Here is a 20,564-nt window from a genome sequence, read left to right on the forward strand (position 1 = left end):
CATTTAACTATGTTGTGTCTTGTTCTGTGTGAGTTCTGCTATATTTCATTTATATTCCCTGTGATCTGTAGCTATAGGAGTTAAGAACACTAAATACCCTGTTTTATAGGGTAACATACCTGCAATGTTGAATGTCTGACTGACATGTTATAGTGACTGAATGCTGTTTTACTACTTTAATCAATTACCAATGAAAGAATAAGCCTCTCACTGCTTCTGATCAGGAATTCACCCTGAACCTGACAAATATGCTAGCTAAAGGTCTTACAGAGTAGTTACTCCTCGACAAAGCATCTTCCCCTCACTTCAAACCCTCTACCTCCTTATTACAATAGAATTTTCTCAAGGAAAAAAGTCAACTGCTGTTAACATGTCATAGGAGTAGGAAGTAATTAGAAAGGTTCTGGGAAAAGCTCCTTGAAGATTGTTTCCTTGTGCATGTTTGATTTGAAGAATTAATTCCTTCATGTTGTTGAAGACTCTTTAGGAAACCATGTAAAAAGAATTTGGGGAAAAGAGCAGGACTGTAGTCATGAGAATATTTTCTTGCTGTCTTGCAAAAAGAAATACTGAACTATATAAAGATGAAGAACTTAGTAAACATTTCTCACTATTGATGTTTTTATTGCTCCTTTAAACTTGCTTACAAAATCCTATGAACTTTCCATTTGCTTTTTCTGTGTTCTCAATACCTATGTAAAGATTACAAATCTTTAAAATGCATGTAAATTTTATTAGCTATATTATGAAGAAAAAAGCATTGAATACTTTTGATGCAGCCTTTTGTGAGAACACAGAGTCATCCCTGGATGTTCCTTTCAAATGAAACAGAAAGTAAACAAAGTATTTTTGTACTCCAATTCTTCCTGTTTTTATGCCTTTCAAGAATTCACAAATCTATCTCATTAGTTTGTGCCTTGGTTTCTAACTATGATCCTAGTAGTTTCTAAATGAAGGTAAACTTTAGATTTAACAGTTTTGAAGTAACATATTGTCGTGGTTTTAAACCAGTAACTAAAAAAAGATTACTTATTTCTTGCTGTGAGATATGGATTAGAACAAGAGCAAAACAGGCACAAAACTTCAAAGGAATAAAGAAAGTTTATTAACAAACTAGAATAATAAGAACACCAGAATAAACGTCCAGAAAACCCCTTTTTATCCCCTACTACCCACCATTCCCTTGTTCTCATGACAACAGAGACAAAAACTTTGGAACTTTGATGGTTAAAACAGCCCCAATTCCTGCTACAGTCTTTTCACCACTCTTTGTAGAGAAACAGAAGTTTCTTCCTGTTAATTTATGGAGTTTCTCACAAGAAAACTATTTTTGTTATAGTTTTCCATTTCCCTGATGTCAGCTGCCCAGAGCTGCTGTTATCAGAGTTCACTCCTCCCATTTGACATCACTCTGAGTTGTGTATGGGCCATGAGTCTAGGGATGGCATTTTAAGGATGAGTTATTCAAAGGCAAAAAGTCTTCTTCATCTGTTTCTGTGAGCTTCACTAGAAAACAGTTTTCTCATTGCCCCCCCAAGGCTTCAAAATCTTCCAGCACTTCACTATATCACAATTACTCTACCTTTTACTCAAATTTACACTTTGAACACTCCATTCCTCCCTACATACTGTCATGAATTAAAGGAGTTCTTTTCAGGACTTCATTGTCCATCTCCATAGTTTTAACAGAAAGATATTTCAGCTTAATTAAAGCATCTCCTTATTCTGTACCTTTTCTGAAGCTTCTTTTCTTTCTTGTCACTGGTAGTTTATAAAGTCTCTTTTCATGTTGATCACTCTCTTTTTCTCTCTCTGGATAAAAAGATTAATCTGCAAGTCTCATCTGAGTAATGAAAGAGTTAAAATCTTGCCCAGGCTTTTGTAGCTGGTTCGGTGATCTCTGCCGAACAGGAGCTGGAGCTGTCTGTGATGGAAAGTCCTTCATAGCTGCTCTGGAGCGTGTAGTCGCTGTCTCTGTTTGCTGCAGGTTCAGAGCCCCTTTCTTCCTTTACTCAGCAGTTTCTGGTGAATTCCATCATGGCAAAAACTGCAGCGGAGCCAGGGACTGGCCTGGCCCGGCCAGAGCCTGGGGCAAGCCCTGCAGGCCCCATCTCCCGTCCGGGAGCCACTGGGCCCAGCCCAGCCCCCGCCCGGCCGCATGGCCTGGGCTGGGAACGGGAGGCCAGCCGGAGGTCTGCTACGTTTCAAAGCCAGGAAACAGAGGAACAAGAGAGCTCTGGTTTTACATCTTAAGGTAGGGTTCACAAGTTGATCCCACCTTTCAATGGCCTAAACTGCTGTCAATTCTCAGCAATGATCGATAATTGGTCAGGAGAAAAGACTCCAGTCAGTCCCCAGCAACTTCAACTTCCTTAAAGGTAAAGTAACCCCATGACACATATCTTGTGCAAACACAACTTATGTACAGTTTTTAGTAAAAATTCAGGGCTAAGTTGGAACTCCATTAAATTATGTGGGGATAATATCAGTGAAGTTAACAAGAATTAGATCGGGTGGTCTGCAACTCACTGCAGAAAACCCCCTGACAGTTTAGTAGAAGATATTTAATGAACTTCAAGACCTTGAGGTTCTAAGGATCATATTATCTTTCCCTTTTAGTTTCAATAATTTTTGTTCACCATATTTTTGTTCTAAGGATCATATTTCCCTTTTAGTTTCAATAATTTTTGTTCACCATATTTTTAGATCTAATACAAATAATGGATTCTAAATATTTGGAACTATTCAATCAGCTCTGATATATAACTGATGGAGCTTGTTTCTTGGTCTTAAGATCTACATTATTTTATTTTCATATAATTAATTCATTTCAGCTATGAATCCTTCTTGAGCTAAATTTCTCATATGCTGTTCTGAACACAGACTTCAGTGACCATTCTGTAACCTTTCTGATATTCAGTCCTATTAATTCATATCTTTAGCTTGTCTTGCTTAAGTCCTCTCCTTCATTGTATGATGAACTCATGTATAAACACAGAGACAAAGACAGTTTATTTGCTGAGGCTAGTGTTATTAAATATATTAACATATTTTATTCTGGGAAGCCATCAGCTCATACTTACAGAGGTCCAAGATGTCATATGAAGATATTTTGATGACAATTCCAAACAAGACCCTTCAAAAAAGTGTATGCTGACATTTGGCTTGTATCCCAGGAAACCAAAAGTCAGAGTACTGATATGGGAAATATAGAGCTGGTGTTCCCATTGTGAACCACTGTTTATTTTATTTAACACAAAGATAGTATTCATTGAAAGGGGATTGGTCATTTGCTTGTCAGCATGCCCTGAAACAGAAAATAATCTATTTTATTTTCTTAAGCAAAAGCTACTTAACAGTTATCATTGTCAAATTTAAAAATATGATAAATATAATGTACTCTAATTTTTAATTATTATTAATATTTGAGGAAAATAGAAACACTCAAATGCTTCAATAACAGTTTCTTGGCAGAGTTACCCATGAACTGCTGAAATGTCTAACTTAAATGGACTGTTTTGGGGCAAAAACTATGCCTTACAGCCTAACTTTGGAAGTTAAAATATTTTTCCACTTAGTCAATGTGATTTTGGTTGACAGATTTTCCCAGATAACCTTATCTGGGATTGGTTTTTCCTATTTTCTGGTGAAAATGAATTTTATGGTGACATTCTCTATTCTGAAATCAACTTCATTAAATGTATATATGTATATATATATATTTACATATTCACACACACGTACATGCTAGAGTAGAGTGATTTATTATGCACTGTTGTTTCTTGGGTTTGACATCAATTTTGCAAATAGAAAATATAATAAAAAAAGCACATTTCTTTTAGAGGCTGTGATAATCACATGGGAGGAGATTCTGCCACCAGATCTATTTCCAGATCTACCTAGATACTTTATAATACCTAGTCATGGGAGATGAATCAGAGAGCAGGACTGATTTAACCTTGTTTGCTGAATATTACAAATTTAGATGATTAAATTAAAAACTAAGTATTTTCTAGGGTTAGTGGAAAAAAGAACCTTCATTAAAATAATCCAAAGATAATTGTGTGTATATAATTTGTGTAGAAATGTTTTAGTAGCAGGGGTAAGCTTCTCACAAAGCCACTAGAATTATCCCCTACATGTGAAAGCGCCAATGCCAGCTGACTTCAGGACTGATTTGACACCGGTCAAGACTGAGTTCATCAGGGACGCTGGTGGTGCCTCTAGGACAAAACTGTTAGGAGGAGGGAGAAATCCCCAAAATAACTAAGCAACTGCAGTTGAAAAGAGGAGCACAAAATTCAATGGGTTAATAAATGTTCAGTTTCAGGTGACAATGAGCACATACTTCCCCTGAGGATAAGAGTTTTACAGTGTTACACAGCACTGTGGATCATGCACAATCCTTTGGTGGAAGGCTCCAGAAATTTGTCTTATTTTTGACACCTTCTAGGATATGACCACTGTCACAGCAGCCTAGTTGAACCAGTTATGGCCCATCAGAAAGGATGACCTTTTTCAGGCCATGTGAATGTCCTGATACTTTCCCTGGAGGAAAGGGGAGTCTTACACCTGAGCCAATTGTGTAAGGGAGAATATTGGCATAGTAAAAGTCATTTTCCCATCTCTGCAGGATCTGTTTCTTATCAGTCTTCTCATCACTCTGACTCAAAACTCAGCTTGCTGCTAAACAAAGCATTGTTTGTTGTCATCCTCAGGTGGTGGGTGTGCAGCTCTTCTGCACCAGGGCTGTTCTTATGAGGTAAGAGGTTTTGTCATCATACACCTAAGAACTCTCCTCCCCTCCTTTGGTTGGAGGGTTCAAACCTGACCTCAGCAAAGCACATGCTGCTTTTGCAATTGGCCAATTGTTTGAGACATTAATCTTTCATATTTCCACGTGGTGAAGCAGCTGTGTCCCTGCAGCTCATGGAGGTCCATGCTGGAGCAGAGATGCACCTGCAGCCCACAGATGACCGCACACCAGAGGAGATGGTTCCTGAAGGAGGCTGTGACTGTGGGAAGGCTGCACTTGAGCAGGCTCAAAGCAGAACCTGTGGACCCGTGGGGAGCAGAGTTCATGCTGAAGCAGGTTTACTGGAAGGACCTGCAACCCCACAGGGGACCCATGCTGGACCAATCTGTTCCTGAAGGACTGAACCCTGGGGAAAAGTCCCATGCTGGAGCAGTTTGTGAAGAACTGCAGCCCATGGAGAAGTGAATGGAGGATTATCTCCCATGAAAGAGACCCTACGGAGGAGCAGGTAAGAGTCTGAGGAGTCCTCCCTCTGAGGAGGGGCAGAAATAATACATGACAAACTGATGCCAACCACAATACCCCTGCATTGCTGGGTGGGTAGGAGGTAGAGAAAAATTGTGAGTGAATTTAAGGCCAAGAACTAGGCAGGAGTGGGGGAGAAGGTGTTTTGACACTGGCCAAATGCCAGGCAACCAAAAAAGCAAAACTGGTGATGATTGTGTGCACAAAGGCAGGCAACAAACTTTCCATGAGCCAGCAGTGTCCTTGTGGTCAAGAACACCAATGTTATCCTAGGGATGCTTTAAGAAGAGCATTTCCAGCAGGTGCAGGGATGTGATCCTGCCCCTCTACTCAGCCCTGGTGAGTGAGACATGGAGCTCCTGGAACAGATCCAGTGGAGAGCAACAAAGATAATTAAGGGGTTGGAGCATCTATCTTAAAATGACAGGCTGAGGGAGCTGGGCCTGTTCAGCCTTGAGAAGAGACAACTGAGAGGGAACCTCATCAAAGTGTGTGAGTATCTAATGGGAGAGTGTCAGAAGGATGGAGCCAAGCCCTTCTTGGTGGTGCCAAGCAATAGGACAATAGATAGTGGGTAGAAACTTGCACAGGAAGTTCCACCTGAACATGAGGAAGAACTTCTTAACTGTGTGGGCAACTGAGCACTAGAACAGATTTCCCCAGGGAGGTTGTGAAGTTTCCCTCACTGGACATACTCAAGAACCCTCTGGACACAGAGGTACCATGTGTTCTATGATGATTTTGCCTGAGAAGTAAGGTTGGACCAGATGACCCCCTGTGGTCCCTTCTAACTTTGCTCCTTTTGAAACTTGGACACCTAGTTTTACATCAAGCAATCAGAATAAATTTTTATTCCTTCAGACTGCCAGTGAATATACCTGTATTCACTCCTAGCTGCAAAGGTTTTCACGGCTCAGCAGGTTAGGCTTTGCTTTCTTTTTAGCTAGAAACACTGGGTACTGTCTTGATTTGATATAGGGCTATCCCTTAAACCAGAAATAAAGAGCCATGTGACTGAACTATAATAAATCCAGAATAAAAAAAAAAACCTGGAAATGTATGTTTCTTCTTGTTTTGCTACCAAACAGATAGGTTTAAGGCAAATCTCAGGGCTGTTAGTGAAGTGAATCAAATAGATTTAAAGAATTTGATTTTAAACAGCTTAACCAAATTCTATTTCTTTAGTATTTCCATATATTTCTTCTTTTCAAGATCTCCTACTATAAGGCAAGACAAACCTTAATATATATGCAAGGGTGTTTAAGTGTGTGTGGGTGTATGAATACGCACAATATCCGTTGATTTCGTAGTAAGAGCCAACTGCAAATGCCTTACGGCTTTTTGTACTAGATTTTGTCTTTCCATTTTTATTTAATTTTTTAGAAATATGGTTTCCTTCTCTTGCTTTTTTTCTCCAGGCTATTGTTTATCCCAATGGAAAAATTCCTTATAAGCAGGATTTGTATCTTAAACATAAATACTGACAACTTGCCTATAGCTATATTGCCTATAGAAGCAATTACAGAATGACTGGATTGCACATGAGCAGACCAGAATCAACTTTTTACTGCAAATGTCTTTTAAATAGAAATACATTACCATTAGAAAATGTTGGTTTTGGCTGCAAATTTAAAGGCAGAACATCAACAAATATAAAATGCTTTCATCCCTGAGGGAAGAAAATATTCCATTTCATGAAATAAGAGTGTGGAAGTATAAAAAAGCAGCTCATAAAAATCACTGACTAACCATGATTCTTTTTAACTGACTCTTTTCCCATATCTAGCAACATCCCCCACTTTCCCTTTCCCTCTGAACAGACACAATGTTTTCCATCTATTTTTTCTACTTTAAGCAATCATTTTATTAACCCATTTTATTCCTCTAAAAGTGTTTGGTCCTGTGCTAGTTCTCTTCAAAATTGTTTAGAACAAAATTTTTTTCTACTGTACATTTTCACACTCCCTTTATGCCTAAGATCTCCCTTATGCCTTTGTAAGATAAAAACCAATGACTTTAATCAAATTACGAGAATAGCAGTGATTAATATTATAGAGGAAATGCTTCAAAGGACAAGCCTTTTCTAGAAGATACTGCAAAGTTTGATTTTCTATCATTCCAAGAATTCCCACCCCCACCCCATTGACTTAGGAGGTGCTATTTAGGCTGGTTAAAAGTTATAACTAAAGAAACAAAATTTTAAAAATGATTAAATTTTATTACAAATGTATATCTAATTATATTTGTTTAAGATAGATAAATTGTCCTTCTATTTTTAGATTAATGTAATATTTTGAATCTCTATTTTATTTTAAATTAACTTTCTTATGACTGCCAAAATAGACAACTTTGCTTATACATAGCATGAATGATTTCAATTCACTGCTATGTAGAAATTGCTAATATATGCATAAAGTTGCAGAAGGAGGAGGACCTTTGGACTAGATTGAACTAGCAAACAGATGCTTTTTCTATTTAAGTAATTTCTACATTCTCTATTAAGTAGCTTGATTTCTCATGCAAACACCTGTATATATTGAAGTATGTGCATCTGATTCTGGTCAAATGAACAAGTAAGGAGCAAAAGAGAATTTATAAATTACTTTGGGGATAAAACTGTAACAGAAAACCATTAGATTCAGCCATCTGTTTGATCTATACCTGAGTGGCAAGGAAATTAATTTATTAATAATAAATCCAGTAAATGCTCAATAGTTGTGATTTTATTTTTTGACATTACTTTAGATAAATTCCCTAAATCAAGTAAATCAACTATAAAGCTATTATTAAAATATTTCTGAAAACAACAACCCAGGCTGATTAGATGAAGTCACATGCCTGCATTATAAAGAACCTTCCTGTGAGTCCAAGAATTCAGCATTCCAAAACAAAATGAGAAAGAGAATCCTTTTAAAGAAAGATGAAGTCTTAAAGGACTTCAATTATTTGTGACTTCTTAAACATTTATACCCTTCATTTCATATCTGTGTCTCTAATTTATAATTAATATGTACAACAGATCTAAAAAAAATGCCAAAATAAATAAAGCACCCTGAGCTTTTTTTATCTTTATTTCACTGGGTTTGTTTTCAATGAGAGACAAGTCAGGGTTTTAAAGTTTCCCTCTATTAATGCCTCTATTGACTCTATTTAAATGCTTAACATTTAAATGTAGAGAGTTTCATCTATGGTTAGTTTGGATACTATTCATGACTCCCTGAAAAGATGGTACATGATATTTGGAAAAAAAAAAAAAACTTTACATGATATTTTAAATCTTCATTATTTCCATTTAATTAAAAACTTGTTTTATTACAGAAAGTATAAAATTAAAATCACATTGTCACTTTAAACAGTCCTGGATTTGCCCAAGCTTGGTGATATCAACTAAAAGTTAAAGAAAAGTGAATTTCCCAGACTAACTAATAGGGACTTCGAACTTTAAAACAACAACATATGCAAGAATCTGGTCCTAGAGATAGAAATGAAAGTCCTATACTTTTCATAGTTAATTGACATTCTTATACAGCATTCAATGCAGGAGAATGCCATCTTTTAGCTGGCTTTTTTATATCCTTTCAAATAATAAAACTACAAGTTGTTGGTATCAATATTCTGAGCATCACAGCCTTTCAGCATTTGTCACCAGAGAAAAAAATATTTCCCCTTGTTAAATATATTATTAGTATAATACCTTCTAGAGTAGCCCTGTCTGGAAATGAGCATGAGATTTAAAGAAAAGTACCAGTGACATATCAAAACAAACTGTCCATTAATAAATATGACACTTGGAGGTGTGTTGTAATTAATTTTGGTTGACTAATTAGAATTAATTGTTTAAAGTAATTACCTAATTACATTCTACTCAGAAATTTTGAGAGGCTCAAAACACAGACCTGGTTCTCAGAATACATTTTACTGACACCCCAAAACACTGCTGTCTTAAAAATTTCATTTTCCCCTAACTGCAGCAGTTCTAACGACATGGAGTTTCTAGAAATTATGTTTAACTGCCGTCTACAGTGTGTTGGGAGGCAGGACACTGTCATGCTCAGATGATAGATAAGGACTTGGATCTCTTTGGACACTAGAGAAAATTAATCTTTGGTCTGAGCTATCTTCAATTTAGCTAAATTAATCTTTTCCTGACTTATTGAGATATTATTTAAAGGGGACATCATATCTACCTTGTGTTTGATGGGAAAGTTTGAATATCAAAAAGACCATGGGCTGTCTAATGTTGTAAAAATAGAAGTCTTTCAAGCATATCAGGATACAAAGTTTTGGAAAAAGAAAATGACATCTATTTATCTCAGGAGCTTTCAGGAATAGGTGGCAACTTAGCTATGACTGTGAAGAGCTACAGCTTGAATTTAGTTATCAACCTTGAGACATTCTTTTGTGGTTAAAGTTCTGGGTGCAGTGGTTCATTAACTGACCAATATTTAAATAAAATATCGGAAATATCACCTTTATAAGAACTACACTTATTTTAATATCTGAGTTGTAGTCTTTTATAGACCTGCTATCAAAAGTGAAGACCTCATGCAGCTTTCAACATTTTTAAAGTCCATCAAAACATGTAGTTGTGTCTAAATTGAGAAGTATTTCCTCATGTATTGTCTTCTAAAAAAAGATTATATCAAGTTTCCCACAGTAAAAAAAATGTCATCAATTTTCCAGAAAAACAGAAGGATATCTCAAGCCTAAGCTATTTTTTTTTAAGTTACAGTACTTTACAAATGACCATTCAGTTTTTCTTAAGTCACTACCAAAATGAATAAAATTATCACATCTTAGTTGCCATTGTACCATTGTGCCATTGAGGAAAGGCAGGATTTGATTTCAGATCTCAGAGATGACACTGAAAAAGAGAATACCAATAACCCATCCTGAGCCTTAAATGTTAATTTTGGGAGAATTCATTTCCACTCTCTCAATAATGAGTGGGTTTAGCCTAGAGGCACCTTAAACAAATCATAATTTAACATGAACTTTGGATTTTGCCACATTATCATCTATGATTTCTTTACTAAAATTTGCTGTGAGATAGAAAGGGAAAAGGAGAGGAGATTTAATGCTGTTGATTAAAAAACAAACTGCATTATTATTTGACGTTGTATTCCAAAGTCTTATTCAGTGTTCAGAATGTGAAACTTGCAACAGTGAGTTCCACAACTCTGATATAAACTAGTAGCATTCATAAATGTATATATGTTAGCTATGTATTAACAGATTTATGGTTTATCCAAAGTAGTACAAATATCAATTTTCAAAGAGACTTGGTGCATACATAAAATACTTTTTCTTTAGTGATAAACCAAATGAGCAAATTAAAAAAACCTTTGCATTTTCACTTTATTGTTACTTAATCATTTAAATATCTTTCTGTGTGACTACATTTTATTTCATTACATGTGACAGATAAATGTTGACTAAGTTTCTTTTAAATACAAAACTGTTGTGAACCTTGGATAATAGTAATAGTAATAATATGTTAAAAAGATTTTTAAACCACAGTTTTTTGATAACAACATTTAAGTAAATAAACATATATTTTGTAACAAAAAGAATCATTTTGAGGGGAGACTGTCACCCAGAGAACGCAATCAGCTAAATGATTTTTCATGTTTACAAACTGAAAGAAGAAATAGAATTTGCTATGGAATAATCTATCAGTACTTGTATCAAATTGCAAAATTCCTATTTCTGAAAATTATTGTAGATCTATTTTCTAGGGAAAAAAATAGAGGAAAATAAATTCTACTGAATAAAAATTAAAGGCCCAATTAATCCCTAGTTCAGGTTTATTGCCTGTGGAGGGAGTGTGCAGTGTTACTGACTTCATCAGAGCAACTTTTGTCTCAGTAATAAAATGGATTGCAAACCATTTCCATTTCAGTTTTAATGTAAATCATTGACCAATCTTGATTGTCTTGTTGCATAAAATGCTCATAAAAGAAAGATTTTTTTGCTTCTCATGTTGAATTTTGCTGATGCTGCTGAAATTTTTCTATACAAAAGGTGACCAAAATATTCTGACAGATCAGAAGCTTCTTATTCTCATCCTGAACAACAGGCAAACAGAAAGTAAGTTTAATTTTTGAAAGGGCTGCATGATTCTTGATCAATGTCCCAGTGATTTTCAATGAATTTGGCTCTGAAATTTTTAAAGGATGTGAACATTGTGCAGAGATATTAGCTTGCATTGACCTCAATCGAACCAGCTTTGGGACTGTAAGGAGTACAGCTCTGTTAAGCTTAGCCTAACTCATGAATGAAGCTGAGAAAAAGGTTTAATGTGAGTAAAGCATGATGACACCCTGTGGCAGACATGTCTGAGAGGGCAGAGTGAGTGCAGTTAGCATGGTTCCTGCAGCATTACTGGGTAAGTTTAGTTTACTTTGTGCAAGCTCCATAAACATTTTAGAGACAGCCAGTGAGAACTTGACAGCTTTGTGAATACTCAGATCCTATCCGTATGTGCTTGCATTAAATTCATAAGATGTACTTTAAAGAGACCTCAAAGGCCAAGGGAGAATGTTATCTATCAAGAAATCTACCTCCTGGATAAAGATTTTGGATAGACCATTAATTCAGGCCTTCAGATTTAGTAGGCAGTGTCAGGGTGAGCAGGTCCCTCGGTAAGGGGTAGCCTGTTTATTATTCATGTATTTCCCAGTTATCAATTATTTCACAGATCCTCACGTCAAATGTTCCTTTGGCACTGGCAAGTGTCTCCTCAGAACACTAAAAATGGCAACAGTGGCTCCCTTGTCGTCATGAGGATATATCAACTCTAGGGTAAGAAATTCACCTAGAAGAACTCTAACCTCATATATATTCCAAGTGCCCAACACATTGCTCATCAGATTATCAATATTTATGAATTTCCTGTGTTTTATTTTCTGAAAATATACTGACAAACTTGAATATATTTGAGTAAGACAGAGCAAAAATGGTTTAGTGTAGATTTACATGTGTGATATATGAGATCATACAGAATGTACAGCTTTAGTGAATATTTCTAAATATATATAATTCTGAGCAACATTTCTTTCTCCTCTTCATAACATTGTTGGATATTTTAGAAAGAAAATTTTAGAAAGAAAATATTTTAGAAAGAAAATTAAAGAAAATTTTTAATTTCAACAGTAGAATATAGAATTTTGAAAAAAACACTAAAAAACTTCCTTAATTAAATCTTCCTGTATTCTTAATTTACAATAAATTAAATTAATTTTCCATAAGTTAAGTCTGTTTTGTCCATGATGGTAGTCAGTAAGTCAAACTCAGGGGCCTGGTTGCTCCCTATGGGTCTGGAGCTGTTCTGTGGCTGATCACCATCTTCAGAGTATTCCATTGCCAAAAAACGCAACTGCAGTTTTTCTTTCCACACAATATTTAGGAGAAATTTTTTCACTCTAATGGTGTTCAAACTTTAGAAGAGACTACTCAGGGAAGTGGTTGAGTCATCCTGCCTGGATGTACAGGCAGCTAAAAGTTGTGCAGCCATGACATTCAATGGCATGGTTTATTGGCGGACTTGGCAGTGCAGGGTTAATGGTTGGACTCCATGACCTTATGAGGCTTTTTCTAACCTAAATGATTCTATGAATCCATGATTTAGGATTTTTAAAAAACTAATCCATCCTAAGTTCTAAAGCAAGACAAGGAAAGAGCATGTATATTTTTGTATTTTAGGTTTTTTAAAATAAAGAATTTAGTACATTTTTTTCTGAGACAAAACATATCAAATTGTAGATAAAAAAATAGCACCAAAATTAGTTCTGAAAGATAAACAAATTGATGACATTAAAAGACATTATAAACAGCAACCTAAACTTCAGAGCTATGGCTCTTTAATGTGCTACATACTATTTGAGAAAATATGCAATATTAATTTAATTAATTTGCTGTGTTGCTTGTAGAAAAAGCTGCCAGCTATTTTATAAAACTTGTAAGAGTATAGCTTACTCCTGTGATTTTTCTAATTGAATACCATCATACTACAATTGTACGCGAGTAATTATATGCATCACTAATTCCCATCTTGCTCTCAATAAGTCTGTTCAGATGAATAATGTTTACACATTTTGCTACTAAATAGGAAATCAGACAATAAAAAAGGCTGTGAAATAAAATTTTCATAATTAGAAAAACAAAATAAAAGACATTATAGAGAGCAGAAAACCTAAACCCAAAACCTTGCTCCAGGATTTGAGTTCGTATTTTTAAATATTGCTTTTCCATTCATTAATATTTTACCTTTCATCTTTCCTGCATGTATCAACTACCTTTTATGAAGCCTTGACCCTGAAAATGCTTTGAAATATGAATAGAGATTTTGAGAAATAGATTACCAACAAAAATAAAGCATGAATTTTTATATGGAGAGCTGGAAATGCTGCAGTTTGTGGTTTTATTTAGAGTAAAGTTTTTATGAAGACTTACTTGAAATAATTTTTAAAATTACCTGATAAAATAAATATTAATAAATTCTTTAAGAATAACTCTTATGATCTACTAACAAGCACTTTCTTTTCCCCCAAAATTATAATTTTTAAAAAATTAAAATAATGGGCATTTTTCTGTTCAGGATTTATATATTAGAGCTGTGTGACAGGTCGTGTCTCTGTTAAAAGATTTGGTAGCTTCATTTGATATAACACAGATTTTAAGATTTTCAGTCTCAAGGATAAATAAAGATATTGTTTTCCAATACTAAAATTGACAATAAAGGATTTCATGTTACGTAACTGAGGGCAGATTTGAAGGAAAGATAATCCCACTCTTCAAAAAAACCCAAAAACACCCCCCAACATAAACATCACAAATTACAAAAAGAAAACTAAAAAGGTGTTTTCTACCAACATCACCAAATTTGTATTTTTAGCAACAAAAAACCCTTGGAAAATTAATTCTTTATTTTGTTTGTTATTTTGTATTTTTTTTAAGATTATTACAAAGATTCACATTTTCACCTCAAGTATATTGTTAAAAAGAACATTCATATGTTATGCTGGTATCTTTTTATTAGCTTGTCCTTTGGTCAAAATCAGTTGATGCAATCAAACTGAAATTATAATCAGCTGATACTTGGTATTATATCTTTGTAATCCTTCACTATAACTGTATTATTTTGAACTGTAGTGAAGTGATTAAAATAAAGGTACAAAACAAAGACATTCATGCAATTATGCAACTATGTAATTTGACAAAATTTTGTCTTTCAGTAATGTACAAAAAATCATGTCCTTAAAGGCCTCTGAATTATCTCAAAATCTACTGGTGATTTTCAATGTTGACATAGACTTATTTAACACTAGGGGAAAGAACATAATTTTTCTTTTCCTAGTACCTTTCAGTCTTTCAGATTTCAGTTTCACAAAACCACTAAAATATTGTGGCCTTTCTACTGAGTGAAAGTAAATTATGTCAATTTTCTCAAAAGCTTCTAAGTGGTTTGACTTTTTCATATTATGTAGCCCAAAGCTATATCAAAATATGAAAAATATTTGTACAGATCAGTATTAATGTGTACACCAGAAACAGTTTTAGTTGACAAAACAAAACCACACTATTATGCCAATTTTCTTACATTCACTGTTGTCCTATCCATTTCATCTACTATGCAAGTTGCAGACCAAGTTAATAACAACAGTAGCTTCAGTTATTGTACTGGCAATAACTGAAGACATTTCTTTCCATCTTAAATGTTCTAACTGCTCAAACCATGCCCTCTCACATCCTTGCAGTAATTATTTACTGTTCTCTGTGTGTATAATTTTTATTTTTTTTTCTAGTAATTGTTCCCCTCAGAGATTTCAAGGAAGAATTTTGGGTTTTTTTGAGACAGTGGCAGTTCAGTGTTTGGCTTGCATTACAGGGTCTCACATATTTGGCAATGTAAGTTCTTGGTTCGTGCCAGATACGTTAATTAGTTGGACAAACCATAGGACTGTAAAATAGCACAGAATACACAATTCTTACCCATATTGATTAATGCCACATGCAGAATGCTTCACAGATATATGCAATATATTGCCTGAAGGACAAAATAAATTCTTTTTCTAGACTAAATGATATTTTGTGGAAAAACTTTTGAGACCAGAATTTTCCTCAGGTTTGAAAGAACTGTTTTCCTAAAAAAGCATGTATGCATCTCATTTGAAAATATTGATATTGATATCAATTTTATATATTATACTGATATCAATATTGATATCAGTAGGTATAAAATTCCCACTGAAACGATATCTCTAAACAACACTAAACTTTAAAATGTGGGAAAATTTCAGAATTAAATTAAATTTCATTCCAACTATGTCTTTTCTCATCTTTTGATAGCCATGTAGTGATTAAGAAACGGAGACAATAAAAAGTCCTTTGTGTTGCAAATGTATCATATTTAAAAGCAATGAATGCTAGTTATAACTACCCTTTTGAAACACGAGGAGCTTAGGCTTCAGTTGCTTTGTGTCTTCTTATATCCTTAATTTAAACTTGTTCCTTTTTTTAATTACCATATTCTTGAAAAATATTCCTGAGCAGTGAGGGGTGGATCTCAGACCAATTTTTGGGGATACAGAGAGCACTAAGCCACAGAAAGATCTGTAGGTTATAAAGCATCAGGTTAAATATTTATATTTCCATAAGAAATAAAAGTGAACTGCAATTTCAGTCAGTTTTGTTCTGTCACTTATGAAAGAGTAAATATCCTGTGCTGACTTGTACATGTTTAACTTGGCCAAAATCAGATTTACCGATTCATTTTTGACCTCTATTACTTTTAGCAGTTCCGTTTTCTTATTTTTCCTATCCTACAAGGCTATTAAGGCTGCTTTAGCCATCTCTTTTGCTTCCTTGCTTCAAAGGTCAGCAGAAAGATTAGTGAAAATGTAGGCAAGACAGCTCTGTTCTGGTACCAGTGCCAGGGAGAAAAAAGTTACTATTTAGATTACATGGCCCTTGACTGAGGTTTGCTTTCAAAAGACAAGAACTGTGAAATGTGTATTACCAAATCTTTAATCTTGTATCTAAATACTTTTTCAAAAGACTAAGGAAAGATAAATAGATTAACAACAACAACAAAAATATCATAGTTTAGCAGTTTCTCAGTAGGGAAATCTGATTTAGTGTGCATTTCATACTGTCAAATACTTTTACTATGACAAAGTTAGGAGTAAGGATAAGCATGTCTTTTCAATGGAATTTGTTAGGCTCAACGTGTGGTTTAAGCTTTGACTATTTAATAGACAGACAAAGCTGGGTTAAAAGTTTTGCTAGTGGGAAACGTGAATCTGTAGTCATGAACTTCAAAGAAAATTTCAGGAAACAGCTTATTCTATGTTTTATAATTAAAAAAAAACAAACAAAACAAAACAGTGAAACTGTTATATCTTTTGTTTAAGACCCCAGAGCTGGATGCAGCAGTCCGAGTGGTGTCCTACAAGATTGGGGTAGAGGGGCAAATCACCTCTCTCAGTGAGAACAGATTGAGACAATTACGATTGCTCAGCCTGGAAAAGAGGAAGTTTTGGGGTGACCTAATTGATGCCTTCCACCAACTGAAGGGAACTTATAGGAATGACGGGGTAACAGTATTTTGAAGAGCACGTAATAATAGGACAAGTACGTTTCCATTTTTTCTTTTATTTACACCTCTCATTCAGAGATATAAGCTGTCAGAAAGAGAAGCTGAAGTCCTTTGTTCAAATATGAGTATAAACTTTCACAGTTATTTAACACTCATGAGACTAATGTTCACCATTCAGAGACTACTGCAACTGAATAATGCAGTCACTAATATTTTTTGCCTTTCAGATGTACAAAATCTAAGAATGCTATCAAGGTGTGAAAATTTCTCAAATGAATTTTAAAAAATGATAGAAAAAACAAATGCCTACTGTTTTCTAATAGAAAAACCATGGGAAGGGCTTCTATGGCATTATTAGATTCTGCATGTGGCCCCTTAGTGTTAAAAGAAAGGTAATATCTTTAACTACCTGTCTCTTTGTCACTATTCATCAGTAAGGTAAGAGGGAATAAGTTTTTCTCTTATATCTTTATACAATTGCTAAAGTGAAAATACAAAAGCAAAATCATTTTGCCAAGGGACATACTATTTGCAAAAAGTGTAAAATGTATTCTGTGTATTCTGGAAGTGTTCAGTATTGAAACCAGCTGCATTCCATTAGTAACATCATTACTTTATATTTCCTAATATTCAGGTGAAATTTCCTGAGACTCTTATGCTAAGGATCTTGGAACTGCTTAGCTACTCCAACATCTTCCTTTGAAGCTGACTGCACAGGCTATTTACTCATTCTCTCCTTATCTTTCTTTTGCAGTCTAATTGAAAGAAATTGGATTCCTTGGATTCTTTGCAGAAGGTGGTTGCTCTGAGTACATGCTTCAAGACATTGACATTTTCCTGTATTATGTTCAGGATGGGAATCACTGCCTAAGTTGAAATACCTCACCGTAATTATGCTCTGAGGCAAAGTTTGTAGGAAGGGATAGCACCTGACAAGTTGGTAGAATTGAAAATAAGTTTTCAGAAACAACCTTTGTTTAGGTCTTGAACAGAAAAAACAATCTCAAAATCTAACATGTCAAGAACAGCTTTTCTGGGTTTAACTTGATTCTGCTCCTCAGTTAGACAGTTTGATCAGGGACCGTTTTAGAATGGGAAAAATGACAATGCTATTAGTTTCTGTATGATGAGATCATATGTCCCGAGGAAGAAATGAGAAATGTGGAAATTCCAAAATTATGAAACAAGCATTTCTAATTGCTTGATTTTTTTTTTTTTTCTCACTTAACATTCATCTGAGCTATGAATTTCAACTACCAGGACCTTAAGATGGCATTTCACTGAAATTCAGTCAAGATCAGTACTGAGAAGTCAAAGCATAGATTTTTAGTGAAAGGTCTTTTCCCACTGGTAACTAGGCATTGATACCCTTTATTACTTCTTTTTATCCCAGTTCATTTGGATACGTAATAGTTATATACTTCAACAAAATTATTCAACGTACTATATTCCTTTTTTTTTTCTTCATGTATATTGATTCTGAAAATTATTTTGGTAAGATCAGGGATTGTTTGAGTCTTAGGAGAAAGCCTTGTTCCAGGACAGATTCTCCTTTCATGAACACAATCTCTGATTTCATTGTGAGGAAATAAATTTCAACATGTAGCATACAACAACTTAGGTCTAGAAAAAACAGTTTTCTTTTGCACTTCTGTCTGTTCACAGGAGAAATATAATTTATTTTCAGATCTTACAATAAAGAGAGACCTCCTATGAACAAAACTACTTTTTAAACTTGTGAGAGAAAATGGAAAAAAAATTCTAATATATAGCTAGAGTCTTAGATACCATTCCATTTGACTTCCATTTGAGGATAATACCAAAGAAAATAGCACTTTTAAGCATGTTTTATTAGTAGATGAAACCAAGTTCCTATCCTTTATAGCAATTTGGTGACTTTGATACTCACAAACTGCATCCAACACCAACTTTACTTAACTAGATTAGTCCTTAAATTTTAAGTGTAATCATTATTGAATTTATTTAATGATTTAGAGAAGAGCATTTTCATTTAAATATAGTGACATTAGTAGGATTTTTTAAAATTAATTTTGCTTCTCCTGTCGACTGATTATATTTCGGCAAGATAAAATGAAGGCCTGTTCTCCTGAAAAGAGTAAATAAAGAACTTACACTGATGTTTTAGTTTAGATCAAGAATACAATTTTGAAGTCAGTCTCCTAATTATTCTCATACTTCACACACACACATTCATACCATAGAGTGGTTTCAGCATTTCAGCTGCTTCCATTCTGGATGAAAATGAAGCCAAACACATAAAAGAAACAGTTCTACCATTCTCTAACAGCTAAAATTACTTAAATCCAGGGCTCCAGTCCAGCACTAGTGAGAGCAAAACCTCATATGGTGTGGGCACTGCATCTTCAGTATTTATTGTTTGTGTCTGAAGGCCAGCATCCACTGAGATGCACGGGTTACTACACACTCTAAATACTTCAGATAGGCAGCTGTCAGGGAAAGAACAGAATGTTCACTCAAAGTGTTATTAGCTAAAAAGGAAGTAAATTTAAAATAATTAGTAAAATTAATAACTAAAAATAAATTAAAATCCTATTCAATTTCTATTAAGATTTCAATGCAAGCAAAATGAATGGAATTATATTGGGGGGCTTTTAAAAGGATGTGGGACTACTATATTCTGTCACCTTGAAAGAGTTTGGAATCATATTTTTCAAAGACAAGTTTGCTTATTCTGTCCTGTAGCAGAGGCAGGTTTTACTTTTAACCTGCCTTTTATTCAAGAAATTCAAGTTCCTGTGTCTCTTTCATGGTGGAATCATGTGGTTCAACAACACTGGAGAATTACTTACTATTTCTTAGGTCTTACTATTCTTTTTTTTTTCCTCTTCATACAGGCTACTAATATTTTAATACTCTTCATTGATTGTATTCTGTTTGAAATACAAAACAATAAACAGAATTCAAGATCAGTTTTAACTCTAAAAAACCCCAAGCAATATTCCCCAAAAGTACATTATGTAGGGAAAAGATAAGCAAAGAAAAACTGTATGTAATCTAGGCTTAAACTGTTCAAATTTTTGTAAGTTACAGACATCCTAGGTATTGATATTTCCCGAGGCAAAGAAAAGAGAAACAGATTATATTTCAGAAATATACTTTCTCTGTTTGTCTGCTTGAGATTCATATCCATCTCTTGTTATCAGCCTGAACAATATTTTTTCTTTCTGAAGTGGTTTTAGCATTACTCTCTTATGGGCTTGCTCAGAACTGGGACTTCAAAATAAAGAGGTTCTCTTCTTTTGTAAATGTCTTATCCTATAAGTATTATTATTGCTGTTTTCTCCTTGTTTGCCTTGTGTTTCATTTAGTTACACCTTTTGTTTATGTGTGTGCAGACAATCTGCATAATAATAATTATGTAACTTGCAGGAGATGTTTATTGAAACTGAATGCCTCCTCCCCTCTTTTTGGTGTAATGTCTTTGCTTGCACTGGGTCTGAATAGCAATTTCAATAATTGGAAAAGTGTTCTACTGTTATATAATATGAGTGACACATGAGAAAGTCCTTAAAGTGCTGCTGTGAAGGATATAAAGCACATTTAAATATTCTAACCTGCAGAAGAATACCAGAAATCAGCAGGTAAAGGATAGCCAGGGCACTATGTTGCAAACTAAGGGGTGATATACCCCCTTTTGTGGCC

General features: G+C 34.6%; 1 protein-coding gene across 3 annotated transcripts; it reads left to right on the forward strand.

Annotated features, from left to right (window-relative positions):
* The first annotated feature begins 1,512 nt into the window (after positions 1 to 1,512).
* On the forward strand, positions 1,513 to 20,307 carry LOC111926084 (uncharacterized). Of its 3 annotated transcripts, XR_002862664.2 has the most exons (6): positions 2,308 to 2,378; positions 4,719 to 4,762; positions 4,913 to 5,264; positions 11,982 to 12,085; positions 16,696 to 16,878; positions 17,635 to 20,307. XR_002862664.2 is itself a non-coding variant. In XM_086876195.1 (3 exons), exons 1-3 carry the CDS (start codon positions 2,159 to 2,161, stop codon positions 5,219 to 5,221), a joined length of 435 nt encoding a protein of 144 aa, XP_086732321.1. In that variant the 5' UTR covers positions 2,146 to 2,158; the 3' UTR covers positions 5,222 to 5,287. The 3 variants fall into 3 exon arrangements, 1 of the variants encoding a protein (XP_086732321.1); XR_015282904.1 differs by lacking the exons at positions 2,308 to 2,378; positions 11,982 to 12,085; positions 16,696 to 16,878; positions 17,635 to 20,307 and adding an exon at positions 1,513 to 2,254 and having other exon boundaries at positions 4,634 to 4,762; XM_086876195.1 differs by lacking the exons at positions 2,308 to 2,378; positions 11,982 to 12,085; positions 16,696 to 16,878; positions 17,635 to 20,307 and adding an exon at positions 2,146 to 2,254 and having other exon boundaries at positions 4,927 to 5,287.
* Positions 20,308 to 20,564: the final 257 nt, after the last annotated feature.

The sequence above is a fragment of the Cyanistes caeruleus genome, chromosome 2 (genome assembly GCF_971803275.1).
Source record: "Cyanistes caeruleus chromosome 2, bCyaCae1.hap1.1, whole genome shotgun sequence".
Taxonomy (NCBI): domain Eukaryota; kingdom Metazoa; phylum Chordata; class Aves; order Passeriformes; family Paridae; genus Cyanistes; species Cyanistes caeruleus.

What these genes read in the sequence shown, in the direction of transcription:
- LOC111926084 (XM_086876195.1), top strand. Translation starts at nt 2,159, where the DNA reads ATGGCCTGGGCTGGGAACGGGAGGCCAGCCGGAGGTCTGCTACGTTTC. An exon ending in CTCTGGTTTTACATCTTAAG is followed by an intron (nt 2,255 to 4,718) that starts GTAGGGTTCACA and finishes TGTCATCCTCAG; the next exon opens with GTGGTGGGTGTGCAGCTCTT. An exon ending in ACCAGGGCTGTTCTTATGAG is followed by an intron (nt 4,763 to 4,926) that starts GTAAGAGGTTTT and finishes GTGTCCCTGCAG; the next exon opens with CTCATGGAGGTCCATGCTGG.